The 20,370-nt window shown below is 29.8% G+C and overlaps 1 protein-coding gene across 2 annotated transcripts in view; it reads left to right on the top strand.

Annotated features, from left to right (window-relative positions):
* The window catches only part of LOC106690148 (PHAF1 protein CG7083), a 51,141-nt gene extending 30,808 nt beyond the window's left edge, over positions 1–20,333 (top strand). Inside the window, exons 3-11 of one of the 2 annotated variants that reach the window (XM_014435474.3) lie at positions 3,772–3,855; positions 5,953–5,996; positions 6,972–7,128; positions 8,007–8,190; positions 12,804–13,012; positions 13,635–13,717; positions 16,670–16,745; positions 16,827–16,973; positions 19,039–20,333. In XM_014435474.3, coding sequence (XP_014290960.1) covers positions 3,772–3,855; positions 5,953–5,996; positions 6,972–7,128; positions 8,007–8,190; positions 12,804–13,012; positions 13,635–13,717; positions 16,670–16,745; positions 16,827–16,973; positions 19,039–19,098 — 1,044 coding nt within the window. In that variant the 3' untranslated portion in view covers positions 19,099–20,333. The remainder of the gene's footprint in view (positions 1–3,771; positions 3,856–5,952; positions 5,997–6,971; positions 7,129–8,006; positions 8,191–12,803; positions 13,013–13,634; positions 13,718–16,669; positions 16,746–16,826; positions 16,974–19,038) is intronic. The other variant, XM_014435475.3, reaches the window with a different exon arrangement.
* The last annotated feature ends 37 nt before the right edge of the window (positions 20,334–20,370 follow it).

A 20,370-nucleotide genomic window follows, 5' to 3' on the forward strand; every position in this document is an offset into this window, starting at 1 on the left:
CTATCTCAGTTAGTGGCACTGCTAGTAGTACTGCTATCTCAGTTAGTGGCACTGCTAGTAGTACTGCTATCTCAGTTGGCAACAGAACATCATTCTTGTCAGCCCAGACGAAACCCTGTAAAGTGGGGCGAAACGTTGGCTAGCTATAAATAGTTTTCTTTTACTGTTTTAATAGCTTTATTGACCGCCACCCGGACTATCTTCCTACAATATACTTCATACGGTCAACTATCTTCTTCCTTCATGTTTAGTTCTTTTGTATTTATATCTAGTGGTTGTAGTTTTCTTGTAATTTCCTATTTCTGTGATTTGAGGGTTTAATGAGTTGGTGCAACACTGGAAGAAATTATGAGTTATTATATCTATTTGTTATTTATTTATTTTTTATGTATATTTATCTATCACTACTTTTATTATTCTATATCACTACTTAAATTATTACGAGTTTATATTTTATTTATTTATTTAATGTAATGTACAACTGTAAAAAATAATAAATACAATAAGTAAAAATGTGAAATGTTTCATTTAAACTTGAAAATCTTGGTAAGAAACCACCCATTGGTGGTACTTCAAGCATTAATTTAAATTAGAAGGTCCCTTGGCCATCTTCTTTTCAGACGTCTCGGAGGATTATCAGGGATTGTTAACGATGAGAGATTAAGAATTAATGCATTAGGATGGGTAAGGAGTTTGGAATGAAACGACGCATATCTGTTTTGGGCCAAATATGCAACGAATAGGATGTTTAGGTCTTTGTGGATGAGTTTATTTGTAATATAATAAGCAGCAGCAAGGATTTTACGTAGGATTTTGGATTATAAGGATTGGATGTGGGAGGAATTTGATGGTTTGGTAGAGCCCCAGAGCTCAATTCTAAAGCTTGTTCAACATCGAGGAAGATTCCCGTGCAGTACATTCCACGATCCAATGCGGAAGATATGACATCAACCACTCGATGACTCTGTTGTATGGTGGAATGGGATGTTCTAAATACAAACTGATGGTCAGGAATAACATGATATGAGTCACGGATTGGATAGAGGCGTTTTAATAAGAATTTTTCTAGGATTTTGCCCATTATATTTATTAAAAATTAATATTAGTTGTATTTTATATTCTAGGTATGTTTTATTTATGTTAAAGAGGGGAATAATAAAGAAAAAACAGGAAAGTCACATTGGGTTGAAAGAGAAAACAAACAAAAAAATGAAAGAAAGGGAAGACAGAGATAAAAGATATTTGTTGTTTTTTAATTAAGTTTTTTTCTTATCTCTCCGTATGCATGCTAGAAAAACGAACACATCTCCTTTAATTCCAGTGTATCCGTCCATGCCTTCTCAACACAGACAAATCTAAAATGAAGAAAAGTTTTTTTATTTATTTTTTTTTGCTGTTATTCATTAATTTTTTTATCGCTTTTAAAATGTACAAAGAAATGTGCGTTACAAAATATTTTATTTTGTTTCTTGTGCATGTGATAGAGATGTAAAAAAATCATAGACTCTGTAACTTTTTTATCGGTGCCTCAATTATTTGTAATATCGAATGATCAATGACATAATTCACTATATCTGTAATTGTAACCGACGCGAATATTATGAAACTTATCGAGTTTCAAAATCGATTTGTTTTTATCGATATGCAAATTATGTTGCAGATGTTAAAACAGCTGCTGTTTTGTCTTGACCAAAATATCGGTGGCCTTGACAGATAGCAGATGCGCCTTGTTTTCAACACATAATTTCTCTTCATTATAATTATCAACCGAAATGAATGTTCACTTTTTCTTACCTATATATGAAATATATATTTGTTAGAGAAGAGGGGTATTGCGATTTTGAAAAATTTCGAATTTGAGTTTTCGATGGAAATGCGTGTTTAAAGGTACCATGAGTTCAAATAACGTAGTCTCGGAAAATGGTTTGAGTGTATGTGAACGAAAAAACGAAAATTGCATATATATATTTCATTTCCTAAAATCTCAAAAGTCGTAAAATCTAAACAGGCATAATTTCGAGCTGTAAAAATTCATTCCTACTTAGTAGTACAGTACCTTCACCGCGTATTTAATTAACTATCTTAAATTAAGATGTTTAATCGAGCAATATTTAAAAAGCGCCTGAAATTAAAATACGGTGTGAAACTTTTTTTTTTCTTACCTCCTGGAACAAAGAAAAGGCATTTACAAATATATACATATACCGGCTATTTCATTATCTTGTTTTGCCGGGATGGCATTATAAGAATGGTTGCCGGGTCCGCTGAAGGCGGTCAACAATGATGGCATGTTTGCCTGGATGCTCACTAGGAATAGAGAGGGGATATTCCTGTTGGTGGTGTTGAAGTGATGACTTCAGGCTGCAGAGCCAGAAGTCCCTTCCAAGGCGAGGACGTCGACCAGGGGGACAATGCTTTGCCACCTCCCAGGTCTTGGTGGAGGGCCGATCTCACGGAATAGAGGGTTGCCACAGGCTTTCAGCCCATCAAAGAATTTGATATGCCTACGGCATATAAAGGGCGTGAAACCCTCAGTGGTATCCTTACTTATCTGAATTCTCAAACAGAAAATTATAGCGAGTAGATTGTTCGATATACAACATGTCACAATCTCACAAGATGAGATCATAAAATAAAAAAAAAGGCCATCCTTCCCGACCGGACCCGCCCCATTAAGACCCCCAGGGAGCGGCGGTCCTATATCACTTTTGAAATACGTCCTTAAAACAGAAAGAGGAATCTTTAAGATAGTTTAATCGAGGAATATTTAAAAAGCACCTGAAATTGAAAAATGGCATGATTTTTAATTATGGTTTGTAAAAATTATGAAAAAAAAAAATGTTAAAATGAGGTAATGAATGAAAAAGTCTAGACATTTTTTTATTTTATTTCTTTTTAATGACTATAATAAATAATGAGGCATATTTTTTAATGAAATTCTTATTTAATTTTTTAAACTGATATTTTATTGTATTGAAGAGAATTAATAGAGTCTACTACAAATTATGGACATTAGATATTAGTGTTTAAATAATCATTCATATGAAAAATACAGAAATTGAAGAGCAAAAGAAAAAAAAATGTAAATGATAGCAATAATACTCTCTAATTAAAAAAAAAATAACTTTAAAATAATAATAATAGTAATGAAATATATAATTAAAAGAAAATACTACCAAGATTTGTATAAATGAAAATATGAAGCTATCAAAAATAGAATAAAATAATACGGATCGAATAATAAAAATAATATATGCATAAGACAAAGAAAATTGAATTTAAGTAACAATAAAATAAATAGACATTAGCACCTATGTACAATATTTACAATCTGCTGGGGTAACTCCGAGCCTAGCCTTGCCACCTCCATGTGGAAGGCAAAGCAGAGCTCCAAGAGTGTTATTTAATAATTAACTGAATCATTCATAAATCATCTGTGAAATGAACCAAACAATATCAATTGTAGATTGAACACAAATTTTATTTTTTTATAAATTTTCTGTAGCTGTTTGATTGTCCCGTGATATTCAGTTGCTTTTCAATGTCCCATAACGGTCTTGGAACCTCAAGAACCTTACAGTTCAGTAGAAAGTGCTCATTCTCAAAAGGACCTTTCATCTAAATAAAAAAAAAAGGATTTTTCCACCAGAAATAATATAAATGTTTTTTTTTAATTATCAAGGACGATATTTGTGTGTGAAATAAAGTATAAAATTATGTATTTTATTTATTAAATTATGGTTTTTCAATATATTGTTAATGCTGTTTCAGAATCCTCTAAGCAAAGATTTGGAAATAAACCTAAGTCAGGATGGAATCAGACTTAGGTTTGACCCGATTTCGCAAAGGCTGAAGGTAATATCAATTTTTAATACTAATTATTATTTTGATTCTTTATTTGGAAATATTTATTTTCTGCTGTACCTTTGGGTTAGGATGTGATGGTATAAATTATGATTTATTATAAAATGTTTTTTTCACAAGTTTTAATAAAGCAATAAGAAAAAGAATTTAACCATAACTGGAATATAAACAAGAATGCATCGGAACAAATACATTAATGTATATTTATATAAATGTATAGGGAATGTTCTATATGAAGGATGAATTCAACATATTTGGTACAGGAAGAATCATGACACTAATTAAAAACTATTGGAGAAAAACAGCATATCTTACAATTTCCCTTATGTCCAAGAGAGAGAGAGAAATTTCCCAAATTTTACATTTAGAAACATATTACAGAGTAATCTTGGTATTCCGAACTGGTCTCAAAAAAGAAAGTTACTTTTTTTGCGAAAACTCAGCAAGCAATAACTTTTTTAATAAAAGTGCACATGTGTAATGCGCATTTTTAACTCCCCAATCTATAGGCAAGTTATTGTAATCACCGTGGAAATTTTTACAGTTTTGATATCGGGTTAACTAATTCCTATGGAAGTGTTCAAAATACATTTTGCTGAAATCAGAAGTACATAATATCTTTTGTATAAATCATTTGATTCTATAAACCTAATTTAATTAATAGTAGAAATATGTATGATACAAATTTTGTTGATAAATTATTTTTTTTTTTTATCACGTTTTAAATAAATCCATACAAAAAGTATCTTTTTTATTATTTTTACTTTTTTCGCTTATAAATTAAGTTTAAAAAATTAAATCATTACTTAGCATTTCTGGGGATGTAAAATAAAACATTTTTTTTAAACTTCCAACTGTCAAATTTCTATTAAATATGTAAAAAAAAAAAATAAATAAATAAAAATAGTTATGTACATTCATATCGTTGAATTTGTTTACACCATTTATTGTAATTCTTTCTGTAATCCAAACGTTTCATTAATCCAAACATCCCCTTCCCCCTGTAGCAATTAGTTTGGATTACTTAGATTACACTGTATTTATACATTACGCATGTAATAAATAAAACATCGATTTTGAGCCATTTAAGCTCGTTTTCCTCCTGTTTTGGATTTACCGTTGGATCCTACATCTATAAATCTTTTAAAAACTGTTGTAATGTATTTTTGAAAAATAAATCAAATTACATTATATCTTCAGTTAAAAAGAAAAAAAAAAATCAAGTTACATTATGCAATTAGTTGCATTATGCGAAGCACAATTAGGATATGTTCATGGTTCTCAAAAATGTAATCATACTTTAGGTTTTTCATTCAAAGAAAATTTTCCAAGCAAGTAATGTTCAAAATAGGCTCTTCTCAAAATTGTTGGATTCACCCTTTTTAGAGAAAACCCACGAAGTGTGTCTGGAAAACCAATACTACCAAAATGGTATTTTTTTTTTTTTTTGCAGTTATTAGTAATTTTCATTTTGTTTTTAACTAAAACACAAGTGTATTTATATGTTTGTTTATTTATTATTCTTAGTGAATTTTAATTTTATTTTTTGTTGCTAGATAAGGGAATAATTCCACTTTACTATTTTTGATCTCTTAAAACATGAATATATTTCTAATTACACTTTCATACTTACATATAAATATATTATCTAATTCTTTATGACATACTGCTGATTTGGATTTAACATAATATCGTTGCTCTGAAAGAATAATGACGTAATTGGAAATTTTGTGAAATTGACTTTATAAGTGTGTTATCAAGTAAAACCATTTTGAGCCTGCCAATACCATGAAGTCAATGTCACGATATTTTACAGTTGTTTCATTATTCTTCCAAAGCAACAATATGATTTTAAAGTGTCAAAATATTATATTTCAATATTTTCATTGTGATATTCTTTGTGCTATTTAATCAATTGTTGCTTGTCCGTTATTCTTCCTGATTTTACAATGTTTATCAGATAGATATACTTGACTATTTTTTTTTTTTTTTTTTTTTTGTTTTTTCGCGTACCTTGAATTTAAATATTTCATAAATGATTTTAAAATTTTGTTTTTTAATTCCCCTTGTATTAAAAAACTTTTTCAGATAATAGAAATCTACAACTTAAAACTCGTCAAGTTGAAATATAGGTAAGAGAGCCTTATTATATTGTTTATGGTGTGTTTAAAGACTATTTTTACAGGTTTTTTTTTTTTATATGAGTATTTATGTAATGATGGAATTTTGTTATACTATTAATGATTTTTAAAAAAATCTATAAAATAAAATTATTATTTTTATTATTAAAACTCATTCTCCAAGTATAGAACATGTATGGTTTAAAAAAATGTATCAACGTGCTGCCAAAGATATCCATGGTCTACAGTGCCAGTAGAAAAAAATTGTCAAAAAACTAACAATTGTTTGCTCTAAAATTAATAATTTTAATTTTCTGTTTTTTTTGGGGGGGGAGAGGATGAATTATCCTTTTTACTTCTAAATCTGTATTTTATTACTTTTTACTTCAATAAAGTAACATTACTGACGTACAGAATAGCATGTCCATTTTCAGGAGCCTATTTTAAAAATAGTTACAAAGGAATGCAAATTGACCATAATTAAAAAAAAAAAATAAAAAAGAAAGATTAGAAAATATGGCACTATATTTCAAAACTTTAAATGTAACTAAAAAAATATTTATTTATAGCTGACTTTTCGATGACTCCATTGGAGGTCATCATCGGGGCCTTGATATTTAGGTGAGGACTGGTGACTCATAAATCAGAACATCGATTAGTCCTCACCTATAGGTTGGGATATAAGCCCGATTAAATTTTCTTTAATAACTTAAACAAATTTTCTCTGCCACTTAGAAGCCAAGTACCAAGATGATTTTACTTTTGAATTTTGATGTTCAGTTTTAATATATGCTGGAAATATATGTTGCACAGTGGAGGTTTCATAGTGACAGTATTAGTGAAACCTGATAGTACTACAGTAAATGTTAGCCGTCACCGTGGCACCACAACTTGTAGGATTTTTATTTATATTATATTTATATAGCTACTTCTTATATTGTATATAGTTTTAAAAACTAATTTTTCAATTTTGATAAATTTTTCCAGCGGGATTGTTTTCAATTCTGAAGAAGTTTATCCTACGATGGAACAAATAGAACATTCCTTTGGAGCAACTCTTCCAGGTTTATACAATCCCAATTCAGAGATGTACGTTGTATATTTCCGAGGAGTGTCCTTCTATTTTCCTGCTTCAAAATATCAGGTACTTACAATTTTCTGTTTATCAGCAACAGTTAAAGATTATTTATTAGTACTCCGCCAATTGACATTGTGCAAAATAATATGTGGCCATTCATTTTTATGAATAATTATTTATAAATTTAAAAATGATAGCAATACATGTCCTTATTATATTTCCATTTGTAAGTTTAGTAAAAAAATAACTTTTCCTGTTTTACATTTTTCATTGGTCATTATGACAATAATGAAAAAATTATGGCTATTGTCATAACAACCATAGAAACATGAAAACATTTATTTAAGCCATTTTTGTCACTCTCCATTACTTTCTACTGCTTTGTATGTTATGTTAGATATTATTTTTCTAAAATCTTATGCTTTTTAATTGTATATTTTACATATATTTTAATACGGCTTTTTTTTTTTTAGCCTTTTTTTTTACCTGGGAAAGTATTTTTTGTTTTTCCTTCTGTAGTTGATTATCAATTTATCTAATTCATAGTATATATTAATATGTTTTCTGTTGCTACTAATAATGAGGAGTTATATTTATTTAATTTGTTAATTTAGTATTTCAATATTTATTTTGCTTTTTTTATTGTCGATAATTTTAGTTTTTGACTCTAGTTTTAGTGTTCTTTTTAGGATTTTATATTGTTGCTGAGTGTCAGTTCACATTTTTATTATAAGTCAATTATTTTCAGTAATTTAGATTTTATCATAAAAAAATAAAATGTTATGCTTGTAATGATAAAAAATATATTAACAAATTAAAATTGTTAAAGTATATTAAAATTGTTATGTAATTGGAGATAGGCTTATTCCATAAAACCAATTACTGTATATATAAATAAATAAAATGAGAATTTATTTCAATACAATGTTCATTTTGTCGGATAGAGCCCAACTGGACACAGACCCCTTGGTTCGCCCGTTGCCGTTCTGGTCTCCATACACCCTGGTAGTTGCGAATCCAATGTAGAAACGCCACCCCTTCCTCTCAACTTCTGCCTTGGAGAAGTATACCTCAGTGGTCTTCTCCTTCTGGAAGACCTTGGGCTCAGGCTACACCTCTACACAGGTGGTGAGCATGTTATTGTTATGTGGATTGATGAGGGGAACATGCATGGACGAATGTAAGCTTTTGAAACAAATTAATCTATACTGTCTGAAAAGCCTGCCGATACCAGTAGATTTGTGTTATGCCGAGGTATATTTGTTAGATATTTATTAATACTGATAAGGAAGTATGATAACTTAGGTTTATTTATTTTTTAATAAGGAAGGTCTGAATTTTAAGCCATTTCAGTCAATGTTATGGACCAACTGTTAGTTGATCTTAATTTTTGAAATCTTTGGCTGGCTTATTAGTTCATAAGTACTAAAATCAGTGTAATTCTATCCTTAAAAGCAAAAAAATTATAATAAAAATGGTTATAATGTGCTATTTTTTCTGGTATTCAGTCAACTAATATCTCAAATGTCTCCATAGTATTTCTTGAAAGATGCTGTGAAATGAGGTGAGATTGCCCATAGTTTTTAGTTTTTTTTTAAACAACATTTCTTTATTTACCAAAATGTTCAGATGAATTCATTACCAAAAGATTGGTACCCATCTAAGTTATTTCATTTATTTATTTCAGAAAAGAATAAAATTTTAAGTGATAAGGATAAGTGGGAATATTTTTTTTATTCTTGGCACAATTTTGCCCCATTGAGTGGACTGATATCACCCTTTTTCTCCTATATAGTTGGCAACGAGTCATTTTTGTCACATTCTAATACATCTTACTTTAAAGCAAGAACACTCTTTGTTAATTTTGACTCTTTGTTTAAATTTTAAAATGTAATTATTACTATAAAATTAACAATTTATTTTGTTTTTTTATTTAATGATATTTTTATTCAAAAACATAATATAGTTTTTTTTTTAGTCAAACAAAGGCCTTATTGTTTTTAAGACAATAATTGCTGGATTGTTTTCTTTTTTTCGTAAAGAAAATAAATTTTCTCATGGGTTACTAATAGGCTGTTCACTACTGTCAGTACATAATATATATAAACAAAAAATGGTAGTGCAATCTTACTCCATGAAGTGAAGTTATTTACTGATAATTAATTTTTATTCTTCTCTTTCATTTATTTCATTCATTATTACATTGACCAATGACAGTTTTAAATTAATTCTTATTAAAATATTTTCATATATTCCATCAGAAAAACTTTTAATTTTTGAAATGATTCTGATAACATTTTTTATATATTTATTCTTTTTCTCATCCAATAAATATTTATTTTGTCCGAGATTTGGCTTCCATTATGGCTACCCCGAGAATTAAATTAAATTGTTAATTACAAAATAGTCACTTTTTTTTTGCCTTCTCTTTATCTCTGAGTATATTTAGTAGTAATATCTTCCTTTTCAGTAATTAAACTATTATTATTACTAAGAAGTGTAGTAGCTTATGATTGTCTAACCAATAATGTTTTTATATTTATTATGCTATGTTATGTTCTTCTTTATACTAACCTTCTTTCAGTTAAATCCTATTTTGTAACAATAGGAACTTTTGCAAGAAAATTGCAACTTTTTTAGTTATTATCTATTAACCTTAATATTTTCTTCAAATTGAAATTATCTAAATAATTTATGTTGAATGGTTTACGTCATTATCATTGAAAAATACAAACATTTGTACAATTATCATTTGTATAAGTAGATATAAATATTTATGTCAACATTCATGTGGGATTGTTACATAGTATCCTCATGTAATATATTAGATTGGTGCATATGAAATGTCAGATTTTTAGTGAATATATAAAACTGCATATCTTTTTTCACAAGCTGTTTATTTAATCAAAATATGTTCCATTCACTTCAATACACTTTTCCCAGTGGGACTTTAAAGCATAGATGCCTGTCTTAAAATAATTCTGATCTTTAGAATCAATAAATTCAGATATCAAATTTTTCAGGCTGTCATTTTTAGATTGTTTAGCCTGCCTGTAAAAACAGATCCAATGTTTAAAAAAATGAAAGTCGATTGGCGAGATCCGGTGAATAGGCTAGGTGCTGCAAAACTTCATATTTCAATTCATGGAATTGTTCTGTGCGATGTATGTGGCCGTCACGGTCATTTTGAGTCTTCCTCATGGTTCGTCTTGTAGTGAAAAATCTTCCAAACTGAACTTTTCCAAACCAACGCTGCACTTTTTGATCTTTAACCATGTTTTCCACAAACGCCTAGTTTATATTGTGTGCAGCTTTTGCAGCATTATTACCAAGTTTATACTCATACAAAAAAAGTTACACAAATATCGGTTGAATTCATATCGGTACAAAATTCAAAACAAATAATGAAAAGGAAAACTTATGAGAAAATCACCTTTGTTGAAATGTAACTCCAGCAATGAACAGTACGACTGTAAATGAGTTTATGCAAAAAACAAAAGCATAACAAAAACAGGAAGAGAAATATTTGCATGTAAAAAAAATCCGACATTGCATACGCACCTTATAGTATATAGTATTTAATATAGTAATTTAGTAAAATAATATACACATGGGCGTTACATCCATCCATGATCCAACGAAATAGAAACCAAATTGTATTACAGCTGTATTTTAAACAATACAAGTTGTATTGAAACTTAATTTTAGAAAAGTATTACTATTTTTAAAATTAATTCTTTGTTCTAACTTGATGATTTCCAGTAATCGGTATTTTCAGAATAATTAGTGAAGAGTGACTGTTTTTATTTAGCGTTTAATAACCTCCTTAGCAATATCTAATTGAGTAGGGAGAGGAGGAAGTATCCTACTAGTAAGATACTGTAGGATAAGTACCGAAAAATTGTTTTAATCAGTGTAGGTTGAAATTTATGTAACGCGTTCACCTCTATATAAAAGTCAACCCACTTTGGCCGAATTTGAACCATTTGGTTAACCAAAATAAAGTTTTAATTGTATTCATTATATGATCTTGATAATTTCAGAAATCGGTATTTTCAGAATAGTCAGTCAAGGTTGCCCGTTTTTATTGGAAGTTTAGCCTCCTTAGTAATTATAAAGATTGGGCCGGAAGAGGAGGGATTATCCTGCTTGTAACTAAACTGTTCCAGGCAGAATATTTTGTTGGTTCGCCTCTAAATGAAGGTCGAAATACTTTGACCGAATTCGAACCAGCACTGCTTGTGACATAAGAATAGAGAGTGATTATAAAAACCAAAACTTCTTCTTCTTTCTCTAACCCCTGTGTGCCGTCAAGTGTGGAGTCGTAGTCTCAGACCATCTATCCCTGTTCCTGGTTAGTCTTCTCATCTCCGGGATGGTATTTCCTCTTGCTGCCCCTAGGTTTCCAATATACTCAGAGTACATACTCTTGGGTCTGCCATGAGGCCATCTTCCTTCCGGCCTAGTTTCCAAATACCACTTGGCTTTTCTGGTATCGTCCATTCTACAGAGGTGTCCATATCACTTCAGTTGCCACTCTTGCATGGTGTTGCGCACTGATTTCACACCCAGATCCTCCCGAATCCTTTCATTTCTGACACAGTCTCTCCTGGTCTTACCAACTATTCTTTGGAGGAATCTCATTTCTGCTGGTGTTAACCTTCCAACGTGCTTGTCGAGGGCAGTCCAGCTTAGTATCCAGCAGAACCTCCTGGTCTATTTTACCATCTTTACTTATTATGGTCCCTAGATACATATAAGTATTCGTAAGTTCTAAGGGTTTACCATTACAGAAAATCGTAGGCTCTGCATTTTCTCCTCCAACACACATAATTTTACTTTTGTTAGGGTTTATTTGCAAACCTCTTATCTTCAGTTCCTCATTCTATTCATCCAAGGATGTCTGAAGAGCCTCTTCAGAGTCAGCTATCAGTACGATATCATCCGCATAAAAACTCTGTACCTAATTGTTTAAATTTTTATTACAACCAGATATTTTGGTTTGCGAATGTGGGTCATCAACTGGCCTAAGCTAAAATAGACCATTTTAGGATTGGATCAGAAAAGTATTTAAAAAATGAAAGAAACTAAAATAATTTGTCAAGTAAAAAAGTAAAAAGGTTGACATAAAATTCTATTTAAAATTATGCAAATCAGTGAGTGTTCAGTAAAAAAAACCTAGTTCAACAAATTGGATATTTCCATACTTTTTTAATATTTTTTTTGTATTACGTTTCGAGTTTCCCCATATTCTTGTACTTTTATTCCTCATTTTGTTAGGTGTATCTATTTCTTTTTGAAATATTGTCATATAGTCACATTAATTAAAATTTATAGCACATTATTTAAACAAAATCTTAATAAATAAGCATGTAGGTTTACATCCAAAATAATTTTCCAGAACAGGCAAAGAACAAAAATACTCTCTTGAAGATTGTTTGATTCTGCCTGTTTTTAGATTAATGCTGTTAAGAAAGTATAGTTATTTAGCTTTATTTATATATTTTTTAAGGAAGTTTTTTTTTTCTGTCTAGTATTAATAGTCCTTACGATCACTGATTTATCGATCAAAATTAATTCAGTTGTGATAACTCTTTCTTGAACTGAATTATTAATTACTTAATACTGAATTATATAAATTACTTGTTCTAATTTTCATTTCATTGCAATTAAGATTGTCTTTAAGTAATGACAAAGGTTTTATGTGAGGATTTTCACTCATAGTTTCAAATTCTTGGCAGGTACTAGTCGTCCTCTCGAGGGTAGAAAAGAGACAATCACTTGTCAAATTCATCTCGGAGACATGCCTCAAGAAGTCGTCAGTCGACTAGGCTCACCTGGTAGCATTTTTTACAAGTCGGAAGACAAGATGAAAATACACTCTGTTAGAAGATTAGCCGAGGCCGTTGGTCGAACAGATTATTTTTATAATTACTTCTCACTTGGCATAGTAAGTTTATTTATTAATTATATTTTTTTGAAATTTATAATTTTTAAGTTTTTGTTGATTTTGCTTAAGTGATAAATAATGTTTATCAAGAGCTTATTATTAAGTTTATAACTTATATATTGTTGTGATATCATCTGTTTTAAAGAAAAATAGATGTAGCTTTCTTATTCAATAGCAATGATTTATTAGTAAAAGATGGGGAGGGGGTGCGGTCTGTAATGATATAAAATAAGTAAAACTTCTTTATTTGTGCCGATGTTTCAGTCTGAATTTCAGGCCTTTATCAGGGCTCAAAAACGAAAACGAGATAACAATTGTTATAAACTAATCCTAACAAAAAAATTACTATACAAATTAATTTGAGGCTGTGGAAGATGGAAAATAGAGAATACTATATTGAAAAAAATATATAAAATACTACGTTGGTAGGATTGGCGGTGTTAAATATTGTGATGGGTTCGAGTTCCTCATATTAGGTTTATTGAATATCAATTGATTAAAGTATGTTTATGGATTATTTAATTAATTATAATTCCAGATTAATTTATGTAATTAATTAATCATATGAGATGGATTGTAAAATCTGATATGTTAATAAGGAGAATGACTTATTATTTTTCAGGACATTTTGTTTGACGGAAGAACCCATGAAGCTAAGAAATTCATTTTGCACACGAATTATCCTGGTCACTACAACTTTAACATGTAAGATTTTTATTTGTTTTATATTTAATCTATATATTAGTTGTTTTTTATTAAATGTATTTATTTATTTGTTTTTCTATAAACTGATCTACTGCTGAGACTATTATTTCTTTGGGTTTGATTTCACATTGCTGTCTAATGATAAATTTGTGTAATGGATTTTTTATAGTGTTTCCGCTACTTTCGTTTACACTTGCGCAAATGTATGTTCCTTGACATACCCATATTTCGAAACCATCTTGTCTGATTTTGCTCTGAGCTAGAGAAAAGTTGAGGATTAGTATAGACATTATCTGATATAATAATAAAAAGTTTAACGAACCTTCAGGTTGCTGAGACCACCAATGGCTGTTGTTTGAGGTAGACCCTCCTCACACATCTTGAATAGAATATCATGATCCTGCTATCTATTGGTGAACTCATAAAATAGTAGGGTCTCTGGACCCAATGGGTCTGAACATGTGTAGAGAATAAACAATAGGTTTGTTCCACGGACCGGTTTGACAGTCAGCAAACTGTCTAGAGCATGCGCAGTACTATTTTGGCGTTCCATGGAGGCTAGCGCCATTTCTCTGACTGTTTAGAGATCTGTTCCAAGGGACTAAATACCAAGCTCGGAACCATTTTCAAATTGTCAGCACAGTCCCTTTGAGAAGGGATTAGCAAACTGGACATGCGCACACGTTTCATTTTTTTCCCCTTCCTATTTGCTCTGGTGGAGAAGGCTCGGAACAAAAGAAAGTTGTGAAGTTTTTAATTTAAGGAAGGCTATATAGACTATTGTCTCTTTCTGAAGAATAAGAAATAAATATTATTGATTCTATTTAATGATTTTTTTCATTAAAAATTTAAAAACCATAATGAGGATTTCAGTGAAGTAGGTAAAGAAAAAATTGTTTTATGAAAAAGGGAATCATTTTCCTTTTTAGTCTTCCGAAACCTTTAAATACCATTTTTCAAAGAAACTAAAAATTAGAAATTTTTCTTCTTGATTCAACTGGAGAATTTTTTTTTTTCTTTTGCTGAACATTGTTCATAAATTCTCTACAGTTTATCAATCCCAACATTAATACAATCATATACAACATTAATACTGGAAAGCTGTATGTCTGATCTTTTAACCTACATTAGCAAAATTTAGATTTAATTTTATACTACCTTATGAGGTCGAAATATTAATTTTAAATAAAGAAAAACTTTTCGAACATTTTATTTTATATCTTCTGTTCTGATTTGCTTAATTAGATCCGGTCTGTGCCCTTTGTTGCAGAGCTAACAGAGCCCTTAATCACCCCAAACACAGTTTTGTGAAGATTGGTTGAGTCATATTGAAGTTATTTCTATTTTTTTTAATTTTTCAATATACTGTAAAGTGGATATTTTGGGTAAAAAGTTTATTTTCCTTCTTTTTTTTTTCTCTTTTTTTTTCAAAAATTAGTATTTAAGCGTTTCTTGATGTGCTAATAACTAATATGAACTTTTTTTCACTCCTCAAAATCTTTTACTGCACTTTGATAGGTCATTCTGTCCAAAATATTTTAATATCATACTCATATTGAAAAACAATGAGGTTATATAAGGACTATTCATATTTTATATATATATATCAACATCGTGGATAAATAAATTATCTCAAATGAAAAAAAATCCAATAAATTGGACCAGTATTATATCTTTGCCACCTACTTCCTTTTGAAACCCGTAGGCTCCTGGTTATTTCCTAAATATTCCCCCACTTTGATTATTGCTGTGTGGTTTACGGGGGTGTCTCTGGGGATCTCGAAACAAAATTAAAACGGTTAATTAATTGCTTTGTACGATTCATCTTTGGGATTCCCAGGGACGCCTCTGTCACCCGATTTTATGAAGAATTGAAGTGGCTTTAGCTCTCCTTCTGTCGTAAATATTTTCTTGCTTTCTTCTTCTACCAAATTATCCAATCCCGTCGTCCATTGTACATCTCTTATATCCTTCAATTTAAATCCTCAGTGGATTCTTGCAATACCCGCTCACGGCCTTCAGACTTATATGTAAGTGCCCATCGAACCACAGCCTTTGGTAGATCTTTCCTCATCCCTATGGAATTCTATTCTCTCTTTCATTCGTAGTTCTAATACCCTTCCAACCTTCAACTCCCGTATCTTCGACCACCTTCGATCCACCCAATTCCCGAAGAATAACAATTGAAAGTTTCAAACAAGATTTATATATTTCTGGACTTAATGTCTCAGATTTTTGTTTATTCTTGTTAATGTGTACATTAGCAGAAATTGTACCTTTCCATTTATTAGTTTTAGTTTAATTATATTTGATTTTTTTTTCTATTCCTTATTATCAGAAGTGTTTGTCATCTTATGTTTTATGATATGACATATGATTTTACTTTATTTATTCTATTCTTATTTTATATATTCTGTTAATTATTGTTGTTCATTTTTATCTTTTTAAATTCATTATTTTATTATATTTTATAACGTTTTATAATTTTATTTTTATTTTGTATTTCACTCTAAGGCTCTGAAGCCTAATTTTGACGCCTGTACATTATTCTAAAGGGATCAATCCCAGAATAAATGAAGATTATTATCATTAACGATAATCTAATTTCCTGTATACACCTCTGTTCCAACTGTTCTGAAGATTTTATTCTCAAACAACAAATCATTAATTTTGAAATATAGGGAATTGCCTACATAGCTGAAATTTACAAAAAAAAAAAAAAAAATTCATAATACAATTTTAATAAAAGCTAATAAGAGAATAACAAAAAATAGAAATAGCGTGGAAATTATGCTGATCCATGTTCTTTAAAAATATTTTTAGGAAGTATGAAATCCAGGATCTTTCATGGTTTTATTTCACTTTTTACGCATTCACTCTATAAAAATTTAATATCCCTTAAAAAATGTTATGTCACCATTTATAATAGTTTACAAATCTGTTTCATTTCAGGTACCACAGATGTGAATTTCTGATTAATTTACCTGTCGAAAGAGGAACGGAACACTTAGAAAGTCCTAATATTCAGGTTTATATTTAAATATTGAATCTATATTTAAATTTTTTTTTTAATTTACTTGAAAATTTAACATAACCATTAATGATCCAGGTGACTGCTTATACAAAATGGGAAACAATTTGCGAACACCTCAATGCCAGCCCCAAGCCTGTCGTTCTTAACAGAGCTTCGTCTATTAACACGAAAAATTTCTTTGGACCAACATTGTGCTATGGATACAGAGACTTTATATTTGAGGTGAGTACACTTTTTTTAGTTTATAATTAATATTTTTCATGATAATGTCTTATTTCTCTTCTAACCTGGACGTTTTTAACATATTATCTTAATAACTCAATAAGTTGAGCAATAAATAGCTGAGTATGCTATATAAAAATTACAAGGGGGGTCAGTAAGTCCTTAGAAAAATAATTTCTATTTTTTAATATGTAAAAGATGGTCAGGGATGCAGTCCTAAAAGGAACAAATACTAGTTAAAATTCTTTATTTGCCAATGTTTTTCCCCACTTTGCAGAGCTCCATTGGGGCTGTCATGTTTAAAAGACAGTGAATGGGTCACAAATTAGACTCGTTGACAGCCCTGATGGAGCCCTGCAAAGTGGGGCAAAACATTAGCAAATAAATAGTTATTAACTTTTTTTTGTTTCTTTTGACTGCAACTCTGACCATCTCCTTCATATTTTAAAAAAATACAGTCTACAATTTATATATACAAAATTTTTTCAGCATAATCCCTTTTTTGCTTTATACACTTTTCAGTGTATAATCAGGCATCCCTCCAATTTTCCTAAGCCATTAGAAAATAAATGATTTTGGAATTTCATCAAAATAGACATTTTTGTATGCTTCGACCTCATTTTGCGTGAACTGTTGTCCCCTGAGCCATTGTTTTATGTTTAGAAATTAAAAGAAATCACTGAGGGGCCAAATTTGGTGAATACTTTGGGTGTTCAACTAATTTGAACTTTAATTTCGCAATTTTAGCCATTGAAATTCTGTTCAAATGAGGACTTTTTTCTTTATATTCTCACCCAGCTGGCTTAACAATGACACATAATACTGTCCAGTCATTGTCGTAATAGTCAATGAGAATAATTCTGTGCATCCCAAAAAACCATAGTTAGCCTTGAACAATCTGCTGTTTTTACTGTTCCTTTATTTCGGGAGTATCCATATTTCCATGTATTCAATATCCATATTTCGTCTATACTTATGAATCGATGCAGAAACCCATCAGGTTACGATACTTACGCACCACGAGAGCCTGAAAGGTACCTCTACATGTTTGCCAAACTTGGGAAAATTCATGCATGTGCAAGCATCTGGTGATGTTATTTGAATTGGCTGGTATAAGTTGGCTTGACACGTTGAATGTCAGTTTTTGGACACAATCAAAAGGCACTTGTGCTGCATCCTCACGTTTGTGTTTAGTTAGCCTTGTTTTAGAACTGCCGACAGATGAATATTTTTGTTATCTATGTTTTAATTAATTATGGAACTTCTCTAACCTTCAGATTCAATAATTAACTACATTTTAAGATAGTTTATTTTAAAATTTTATCGTTTCAGTAGAAATACTTTGTTTTAAATCTTGTCAATTAACTTTAACAGTTTATTTTTATTTAACACCGCACAAATATAAGTTCATAAAGACATTATATGTTGAGGTAATTAAATTAACATGTATTTGAAAAAAATCTTGAAAAGTTGGGTTTATAGGTTATGTAGAGCCATATCTATGAATTTACTAATTTTTAATTTGTTCCTTTTTTATTATGAAAATTGAGTAAATAGAATGTAATAGTATTAAAATATATTTAGTAATATATAGTATATAAAATATATATTAGAGTAGTAATGTATTAAAATAACAATTGATTTGCATCGAAAACTTACCTATCTGTGTCTTTATTACATATATTATTATTATTATTATTATAATATGGGCAACAGACCATGGAGGTCTAAGTCCTCACACGATGTATTTCCTAATACATCACGCATTTCTTGACATGGTTTTTTTCGTAGGGTGGGTTCGTCACTCCCATGCCTATTTTTTGTGAGTGGCACCCATTGGCTAACGGGGCTCACAAATGCCTGTAAGGGAGGTTGTGAGTGAGTTTTGCATTATTTTGTGCTTGAAAAAGCCCGGGTGGGACCGGGATTCGATCTGACAACCTGGGTTGGTAGACTGGGGCGTTACCACCCTGCTACCGCTGTCCCCCTCTTTGTTATATATTACCAAAATTAATTTAAAATAATGTTAACTATAATTAACTCTTTATTCATTTATTTATTTTAGGTAATGCCAAATCAACACATAGCTTCAGTCACCATATATAGGAGCGAGTCTGTTTTTTAGTGATTGATCTCAATGACCAGTCGGTATAACCCTTAATTTTTATGTATGTATTTTTTTAATTTTTAAGGTAATTTTGTAATTGATTTTGAACAAGTGCTCAGCAAAACACTCATTTATATCTAAAAACAAATTTTTGTGCGATGTATAAACAACTATATATTTTACATGGGACTCTAGTATATATTTTCCAATGAATCCGCAATTGTTTTTGCGGGTTCTCTTTTGTACAGCAATTTCATGTTGAAATATCTGAACGATTATGAATTAAGTTATATTCTGTAAAACCTTATTTTATAGGTAGGAATAAGTCGCAAGAGAGAAGAGAAGGTTAATTTTATTACATAGATTTATTGGAATATCTGTAAATAAGGTGTTAGAATGTTATCCTTTTTAGGTAGAGATATATCTCTCATTGGAGCTTATTTATTAAAACAAGATATAAATTAATAAATAAATGTCTTACTATTTTTCCATTTCTTTATTAAAATTGTCTGTAAGGAGTGATTTTGTGCTTATAAATAAATTATATAAGATAAATATTCATATTTGTCAAGCTCATGTATTTCACATATTTATTATAATCGTTGTTATTATGAGAATACCTTGTTTTTAAACAAAAAAAAAAAAATATGGTATGTTGTGAATAGTTTAGGTTACGCTGTTCAGTCGATAATTTTATTTAACCTTTCTCAGCTGCCGTTTGTGATTTCAGTATTAAACTGACATTTGAATGTTTTTACGAATTTTGTATGAATATCTGAGGAAGGATAAATGTGGAGATTTAATCATTGTTATTAAACCAATTGAATTGTTCAATGTTTTTAAGAATTAAACTCAGTTTATTTTTCGAATCATTAATAAAAAAAAAAAAAAATCAAGTGGATTTTTTTCTTATTCACAACTGGAGGCCTTATTTCAATAGAATCGTTATACTTTTTATAATAGCTATATCTGGTTGTATATAAACAAAAAAATTCAGTTTTTCTTTCAAATATTAATGAAACATTTTAGAGTTGTGAGGCATTAAGGATGCGATAAAAATTGTTTCCAATATTTTTTTCAACCCTTTGATGGGCATATGCCTCTGCATGCAGGATGACAACATTTTTACGTTAATATAATGAATTTTGGTCCCAGCAATCAAGTATTTTACTTGAAATATGTGTAAAAAATTTCCTTCTCCAAAAACTGGATGGGACAAATATTAAATTTCATTTAGTTTTTATATATATATATGTTTACCATTACAGAAAATCGTAGGCTCTGCATTTT

This window comes from Halyomorpha halys, unplaced genomic scaffold (assembly GCF_000696795.3).
Source record: "Halyomorpha halys isolate HHAL.00 unplaced genomic scaffold, Hhal_1.1 Scaffold1593.1, whole genome shotgun sequence".
In the NCBI taxonomy this organism is placed as follows: Eukaryota; Metazoa; Arthropoda; class Insecta; order Hemiptera; family Pentatomidae; genus Halyomorpha; species Halyomorpha halys.